General features: G+C 46.7%; 1 protein-coding gene across 2 annotated transcripts in view; it reads left to right on the forward strand.

Annotated features, from left to right (window-relative positions):
* The window catches only part of LOC142571890 (uncharacterized), a 473,725-nt gene that overhangs the window by 427,659 nt on the left and 36,849 nt on the right, over positions 1–9,217 (forward strand). For both annotated transcript variants that reach the window (XM_075680573.1, XM_075680574.1), the window contains exon 3: positions 7,476–7,691. In XM_075680573.1, the coding sequence (XP_075536688.1) occupies positions 7,476–7,691 (216 nt within the window). The remainder of the gene's footprint in view (positions 1–7,475; positions 7,692–9,217) is intronic.

Consider the following 9,217-nt stretch of genomic DNA (forward strand, 5'->3'; position numbering starts at 1 on the left):
GCGTAGTCCTTTATTTAATTTGACTACGTTAGAGACCCTCAAAAAGGGGGTATTACATAAGTGGTGGAGTATACAGTGAATGAACAAATTATCTCGATAGCAGTCTTCAGATACATAAGTGGTCAGTTATACCGGTTAACAACGAAGATGGGCAGGTGATGGCGGAATTATGTGCAGGGGAAGGCGGTTTTGTGTTGGCTGCCGGGAAAAAAAGAATGATGAGATAATTTTTCACTGTACGGGCACGTGGACAAATAACTTGTCAAGGATGACCAATACGGCTAGATATGCGCAGAGGGCCTGAAATATAAAAGGCTCTCGGTTAAGAAAAGAATAATAAAGCTTTTGGAAGACGGACACGCTTGCAATGCGACGGCGCAAAGCAAGGAAGTGAATCAGATTGAGCTTTCAGAGATGAAGTGCCGACGTCATATGAGCATACGGAATAAACGAACCTGATAACAAGACTTTGAACTGATTCAATGGGCGTTTTTTTAATATGCTAGGTGTGGGTCCTATATGGCGAACGCGTACTCCAGTTTTGATTTTACAAGTGATTTATAAGCCACGCAGTAATTTTACATGAGGCGCTGCATGGCGCAAGTGGCGCTTTTAGGTATCCTATAGGATCCGGTTTAGCTGATGAGATGACGTTAGCAACATGCGCTCGCCTAGACAAGTCGTTAGAGAGGGTGATATTTTTAAAACGCGGGACTAGTTCAACAGGGACGCTAGTAATTGTGTACGAAAAGACGAAGGGACGACGTTGGCGTGTAAACGAGATTGCTTTACCTTTATTAGGATTCGGCGTCGTGAGCTATTTATCACACAATTACTTCATTGTGCAGTATATACACACAGTCGTCGATGAACCCGCTCGTGTTACAGGAAACGGAAAGCGACAAGTCGTTTTTTGTAAATAAGGAATTATTATTATAATTATTATTATTATTATTATTATTATTGTTATTATTATTATTATTATTATTATTATTATTATTATTATTATTATTATTATTATTATTATTATTATTATTATTATTATTATTATTATTATTATTATTATTATTATTATTATTATTATTATTATTATTATTATTAGGAAAGGGAAATCGAGGAGCAGGCTGGCAACTGCCACCGGAAGGGGCACAACGCATGCCTACTCTTCAGAAGGGAGGTGAGAGCAGCACAGAAATGGAAGATAGGAAGGAGGGGAGGAAAGATTAAAGGAAGAGCAACGGGACAAATCTAAAAAAACATAAAGTAGAACACACAGTAGAGGTCACACACAGTAGGGCCGGTCACTGAAGGTCACGCTACTACAGAATGTTGAATAGAATAGTTTCGACGCTACAAACGTGAACGTAAGTTAGTTAGCTCTAGAAAAGTAAGTAGAGCGCGATATAAGGACGAGAACGAAACCAATTACGGAACCTTGGGGGACGCCTAACGTAAATGCAAGTGCGGTCGGTATATAAGCGTATCAAAAATGCGATCAGTGCGTTGGTATGTTTTTAAACACAAAGACGAGCCCATCTTGAAAAGCAGAGCTTGCATTGCCTGATCGTCAAACAGCCTGCCCTCACCATAGAGTTTCATACTAAGGCCCTCACAAAGTTCTTGTCGCAGTCTAGATTGGTTGGCATGATAATCTGGTGAACTAGCGCAATTATTGCTACTTTGTACAGGACACGGAATCACGCATCTATTTCAGTGTTGTTACGAACAGAGCACCTTGGTGCATGGTGAAGAGAGAGGTCGAATGCGTCAGCTCACTGTTTGCGCTACCGCGCGCGAGCCGTTGGTCGGGCCGGAGTCTGTGTTATCAAGACCGACATTTGGGATGGTTAGCCGTGGTTCATCCTTAACTGAAGCGGCGCACGCGAGTCTGCGTCGTTTTCTTTCTTTCTTTCTTTCTTTCTTTCTTTCTTTCTTTCTTTCTTTCTCGTGCCTTGCGTTCGCTGCTCCGCCAAAAAGTGAATCATAATCCGTGCACGTGTACGTGTAGGAACGTTAGGGGGATGGGTTTGCAGTGCTCTCTTACCAACAACATCGTTTCAGGGAGATCCGTGTTCCTCGGCATTCTATTCATGAACATTTCGGTCTTCCGTGCGCTTTTTTTTTTTTTTTTCCGACTTCGCGTGCTGTGGTGCATGTGACGGAGGGGGGCTCGCACCGCTGGTCGAGTCTGTACGCGTTCCCCACCGTGGTCCCACCGGGGTCCGGTCGCTGGACGCGGGCCAGGCGACGGCGCACGACGGCACCCTCCCTCTCCTCCCTTCGTCCTCTTCGAGTCCGATCCGGCGGCCCCAGGCGCGAGACGAGCGTGAGCAGCTCGCCGGCGTCGCCGGCAACGATCGATTTCGGCCCCTGTCCCTCCGCCCTCGCGTCTTTTTCGCGCTTCTTGGCGGCGGCGGCGGTGGTGATGCCGTGCCCCTTTTGCTTCCCGCTGCCTCCCCTCCCTTTCGGCGTCCCGCACCGCCGCCAGTCACTTTCTGCGGGAACTCTCCCCCGTCGCGCGAACTCGCTGTCGTCATCCTCGTCGAAGGCGCAGCCGTGTATAGGCGCGGCCTGGCACCGCTCCCTCTCCCCGTCTCCCTCAACCGCCGCACAACCTCGCGCCTGTCCGCCTTCCCCCACGAAGTGTCCTGTCGCCGTCTAGTCTGCGACGGATAACCGCTCCCCGGTCGCCACGGCCGGACGTTTCGTGCCGCGACACTTTTTCAAGCTCGGCTTCAGAATCGGCTTATGCGCGGGGACGAACGACTTGGGGAGGGAGATTCGAGCGTCCCCTCACAGTTTTGCGTTCGTCCTTCACTGTCTGTGCGTCTACGCACTGTCCTGTAGCTTCGCGCCTGTGAGAATGAGGAAGCGGCGAGATTATGAGTGCTAACGCTTTACGCGTAGTCCGATTTGGTCGGTGTATCATGCAAGGTTGCTTTCGTTTTCTTGTCTTACTTTCTTTCTCGTCTAAATTTTTTTTGTCTATTCTGGTATTACAGCATGCATACTATAGTGGCTTGGGAGTGAGGTACGCACACACATGCAAGTACTTGTTCACACGCAGAACAACAGAAAAAGAAACACATGCAGGGGCCCTAACGAAAAGATTGATACCGCCTAGGCTTAGAGGTCGGCACAATATACTTTTTTTATTTTCCGTTTGGAAATCATAAAATTTGAGCGAAGATATAAGTAGTAGAAAACCGTTTGAGATTTTACTCGCGCAAAAGCCACATCCTTAAGCTTATCCTTACCTTTACGTGATGTGAGCAGCCAAAACGTCTACATAGTTTCTCTGCGTTTAACATCATCCGATGTAGTACGTCACCGCGCTTTGTACCTGACATTTAGTGTGTTAGTTATGTTACCTGAACACAAATAGGTTGACGAGTGTAAAAATAACTTTCGAAGCGAAAAAAATCATAATAAAGCTTTTTTTTTTTCAGCAGCCACGCCTCAAGTTCCTGCGTGAAATCTCGAAAAAATAATAGAAGTAAAGGCGCGGCTATTGCGGTGCGTCTATACTGTACATAGATCAATTTAACAGCCCCAGTGGAGCGTAGCAAACCACGGACGCTCATCTGGTTGGCCGCATTCCTTCCTTTTCTGTTCCTTGCTTTGTCTCTCCCGTACTCAAGACCACCACGAACCATACGCAGAAGAAACTGACCCATGCCGCTTTCTTGTTGCTTTTTTTTTTGTTTAAATAATTATTTCAGAGACACTACTATCCTGGCATCCCTGTCCAGCAGTACCACAGCCCCAGTACATGGTTTTACACTTTATGATAAACTTTACAAAATGCACGCAAAGTCATCTTCTGTCATGTGCTGGCACGGACACGATGTCTTACTTCCTTTTATTTCGTCGCGTCCTTGGTGTGCTGCCGACTCTAAATCAATATCGGCCTGACCGTTTTACCGCTCTAAAAAAAAAACGGCTCTAAAAAAAAACGGCGCCAAAGCATCCGAGCTCTGAAGAAGCTCGAACAGCAGCAACATGAACGCTGCTACACAGGATCACCGTCAAACGCAGCACGCCTCGGAGCTCAGCCGGTGACGACGTAAAAGTTTAGCCGCCGAGTGCATCAACGCCATCCCGTCCGGTCGAAGCACGCGCTCCAGCGCACTCGCTGACGTCTTGTCTGCTCGCCCGAATGCCACTTCCGTCTGTTTTTCGCGCAGGGAAAATCGTTACTACGGCACAGTGAACGTTATTTTCTGGCTCGCAAACGGTAATGTGGAAAGTGGGTACCGGTGTACGCGTTTTCAAGTGTGTTAATGCCGTCGGTGCATATGCGGCATCATAAACTGCGCACAAAAAATGCACCGCAAGCAGCGGAGTCCGTTACTCACGCTTGTGCAGAGCACGGCCCATATGCGAGTGCGTGAGGGGCCCCACTTATGCAGTGTGGTTTCACTGTGCGCGCACACGCCTAACGACCGCTTTTCTTTAATCTATCTATCTATCTATCTATCTATCTATCTATCTATCTATCTATCTATCTATCTATCTATCTATCTATCTATCTATCTATCTATCTATCTATCTATCTATCTATCTATTTCTTTATTATTCCCCTCACTTCAAGCGCAAGTTAAGGAATAGGATGCTAACCTGTTACTCAAGTGATATTGCGCAACAAAAAACGACGTAAGAGAAGAAGACACACCAAGCGCTTGGTGTGTCTTCTTCCCTTACGTCCGTGTCGTTTCTTGTTGCGCGATATCACTTGAGTAATGGATTACCAACTTGCCCGGAATGCTGCTCTCATTAAGTTCATGCTAACTTGGTTACCTTCCTTGCCTTTCTTGCTATTCTTTGATCGCCGGTGCAATCCTTTATGTGCACTTTCCTTTTGTCCACTTGCCATTCGTTATCTCGAATCAAGCACGCCAGCGTCAAGCTCTCTTGTATATTGTGGTCGCTGGTGGTCACGTGCCCCTCTAGAGAGAGAAAGAGAGAGAGGGAGAGCAGCGTTCCAAGCTCTCCGCCGTAAACGCGAGTAATATGAATGCTGAATGCATACACCCTTTCCCCGTATCGCTCCTCCCTCTCTCTCTCCCCCTCTAAGGGTGCCTCGAAGAGCGTCCGGAATGCAACGTTCGTAATGACGCCTGGCTACACGATCAGTGCGTAAATACTGCTCCCTTATTGGAGCATTTATGTATTTTCACGCGTCATTAGGATGACAAGGATAAAACAGAAGCACGCATTTTAACTAAGCGAGGACAAGGTGAATCCAATGGCAGCAGTACAGCTACAAAATCCCTATCTACAATGCAAGTACAAAAGGAAGGGAGCTACTCTGATTTCTCACGATTACTTAATTACACCTAATGTAATCACTTTGTTCCGGGGCTTAAAAGAGATTGCGAAATGCTGCAAGTAGTTTTGCCGGCGTGTTTTAAGCGCAAAATTTCCTGTCGCGAAGACGCACAGTTTGCAGTAACAAGCCACGGGCAGTTTGTAATTAAGGCTTGAGAAGGAGTACGTGCCTGCATATAAAACAGGAGCAGTGACTCGTGATCAATATGCCGCCTCTGCTAATTAGTGTACCGTGGGTCCTTGTATACTGCACTTATTGAACGACCCTGACAGCCTCAAAACTTTTTTTCCGCTTGTTGTGTTACGCCGCTCTGGTGAAAACTCTCAGCGTTGCTGTATATTACTGGCTAGCAGATCCGTCCTCAGTTAGAACCAAAAGGCAAACACTCAAAAAGTGGGTTTCTGAAAAATCAATTTGGGATTGCTGTATTTAACAACCCTCTTGTGGAAACAAGATCGCGGAAACATAGGTTAAACGAGCCCGCGATAACAGTTAGGACATTGAAAATAGTGAAATCTTTCGGGGGGGAAAAAACGGACACTTTTCTTTATCCTTCCAGCGCACGGATGATTAAGCTGTGTGTACGTTGTGTACGTTTAAGACAACTTCGTCGTGGCGATGTTGTAGGAAATGTTTCTGTCATACAGCGACTTTCAAGCTTTTAAGCGCCGGAAAATACGAGAAATTTGCGTAGAGGAGACAGGTGAATCGCTAACTTTACTATCTGAACTTTGTTGAGTAGAAAGTAGTGCATTTATCTCGCGCGCATATTTGGCGTAGGTGGAAAGGATATCGCCTATCAGGGGCAAGACAATGGAAAGACAACAAGGCATTTATCTAAGATTACAACGCGTCGTACACGAAGTCCATCGCTGGCACACATACGTGTAATGAAATTATCACTGATAGAGTTCTTGCCCTTCTTTTTTGATGAAAGATTTCTCTAGAAATTCACGCATTAGAGCTCACTTCTTTATGCATTTCTGTATATCTTCTCTTTGTCTTTCTGATACACATCTCGGCAACAGTTCTGAACGTTAAACCCGCCGTGGTTGCTCAGTGGCTATGGTGTTGGGCTGCTGAGCACGAGGTCGCGGGCTTGAATCCCGGCCATGGCGGCCGCATTTCGATGGGGGCGAAAACACCCGTGCACTTCGACTTAGGTGCACGTTAAAGAACCCCAAGTGGTGGAAATTTCCGGAGTCCTCCACTACGGCGTGCCTCATAATCAGGAAGTGGCTTTGGCACGTAAAACCCCATATTTCTTTTTAACATTAAACAAAGTAAGCTTTGGCCGTGCATATTAAGCGTGGATTAGATTAATACATTGTTGCACTCTATAGCACGAAAATAAAGACTTAGTAGGGCAAGTAAGAAACGATAGGTCGAGTGCTGCATTTCGCATGTCGTCTTCGCTCTTGTGCATCATACCTAGGAACGTTTTTGTTGAACAAAAACGTTCAGAGTAGTACGAAATAAATCCAAATATTTCAAATATATTATATGAAAACACCTATAGGGTACTTTGTGGTAACAGTCATAATAAATTTTGTTGGGGAACGTTGAATTTAAAAAAAGTGGCAGCTCATTGCAAATATTTGTGACAACCAACCGAAACCCGATAGCCGACATCGAAAGCACGCACTGCCAAGCGCCTGGCATGCTTCTTTTCTCATTGCTTGCGATTTACTTCTCTGGAGAGGGAGCACATTTTTGAGAGGGAGAATATTACTGGGTTATTGTACTCCTCTTGCTTCACTGCGAGTTACTGTTGTTACGGCTATGAACCTAATTTGCGATAGACAACGTTTCGTTAGCATGTAACTAGAAAACATGTTGCTCCGTCATGCCATTCAACTTTCGTCCTTATAGAGGTGAGGTCTTGCAGCCTAATGGAGGACATCACTGGCCGACCGTAGTGTGGTTGGATTCGGTCAGTGAACCAACCGCTCCGTCCGGTACGTCAATCACACCGACCGGTCAGTGTTTCGTGGAACAATGAATCTTTCTGGTTCATAAATCGGTGGGCTTCTTTACACTTTACGTCCTGGAGGGATGTGACAGTAGTCTTGACACTTAACGCGTTTGCACATCTTCGGTTGTCTGTGCGCCTGACGTTGTGGTCGCCCCTGTCTGGACGCAGGAGCTCGGAGGCCCTGGACGCGGAGCCCCCTCCGCCGAGCGCGGTCAAGGGCGTGGCGGCCGCTGGTCAGCGAATGGCTAACGGGCGGGTGGCCAGCGGAACCCCGGACGCCTGCCCGGACGCGCACGTCAAGATCTGCATCGATACCAGCGAGCCCGGCACCGCCACGCCCAAGAACCAGGACGCCGTACAGTTCTTCCCGACGCCCTCCGCCGGGTGAGACTTTGTACTACCCAGCATGTTCGTTGGCTATAATGCAGGGCTTGCGTAACCACGTGGTTTTCTTGCAGGGGAAAAAATGGCAGATGCGCCGCGCGAGAATGCGTCGATAAGACGTTCCTTGTGCTCGTTACTTAACGATCTGATAATGCTTATAGTTCGCTTCTTTTTTTATTGCTACCGGAAGGCGAAACGTAACCACGCCCAGTGGTCATATATATGCGAATATATTCTTACGTTGCAGAAGTCACATATAAAGACGTATTTACAATATCTACAAGAGAGACAACGATGCACAAACAAGATGGCTGTCGAGACCGAGTCCACCTCTACACGTCAAATCGTCGTCTTCTGACTGGCGCCACTCTTGGTTGCGCCGTAACGTAACCTCCACCTGTACAGGCGCCGTCTCGGCGCTAACTATAAACTCGCGGCAAAGTAAGGCTTCAGTCGGCACACATGCATAACGTCCAGAGGGACACGCAAGTCCAGCGGAGCGATCTCGTAGTTCACATCGCCAAGCTGACGCAATATCGTGTAGGGCCCTGTGTAGCTTGGCAGCCGCTTTGGGGAGTATCAAATTATCATATATATATATATATATATATATATATATATATATATATATATATATATATATATATATATATATATATATATATATATATATATTTATAGGAAGTAGCAATGGGAATTTCATTGGTTAAGTCTCTCTTTTTAATTTCAACCCGAGAACGGATGCATGGTGAACAAGCAATCTCAGGTTCCTTTCCCAGCCGTAGCTACCACGGGTTTTGCATATGCTACTCGTATGTCGCAAGTATCATCATTACAGTTATCGCTACAGTGTTTCTTAGGCAGTAGAAAAAGTTACCGAAAACTGGTCTATACTCCTAAGATATGGTTCTAGGAGCGCAGATGCGAGCCGTAGCGCCGTCGTTGTGGCGCTGTCGGCATTGCTGTCATGGTTGGTGCCAGTAACCAATGCTTCGTGCAGCACCTAAAGTCTTCATCTCAGTCTTATCTGCCGTACACCTTCTTTTTTTAATGCAATAGCATTATATGCTGCATTACGCGAAAAACCGTCGCCGTCGGCGAGACCGAAAGATGGTACCAAAAATGGCCGACGGCGCAAAGAGTAAAAACACGTCAAAAAACCCTCGGATTGTCGTCAAATTTTTCAGGGACGTTCCTGTAAACAATATAAATTTATGAGTTTGAAAACAAAATTCGTAAATTTCGGTCTGGGTGGAAATCGAACCCGCGCCTCCGGGTTGCGAGACTAGCACGCCTCCCCGACCCCACGGCGGCTCCACTTGCTGACTAAAGGTGTGGCCTAGTGCCTGCGTCACTGAGCATGCGACTGCGCAGCTAATGGGGAGGCGCCACGACGCGCGTTCATGGCGTTCCGAGGTCTACAAGCGGTATAATGCTTTCACATTCCCACACGAAGCAGTCTTAAGTGTGTCTGCCGGTCTTTTTTCAAGTTTACTTAAGCAGTGTTTTTCGCCAACATCCGTATT

Source organism: Dermacentor variabilis, chromosome 2, assembly GCF_050947875.1.
Source record: "Dermacentor variabilis isolate Ectoservices chromosome 2, ASM5094787v1, whole genome shotgun sequence".
Lineage (NCBI taxonomy): Eukaryota > Metazoa > Arthropoda > Arachnida > Ixodida > Ixodidae > Dermacentor > Dermacentor variabilis.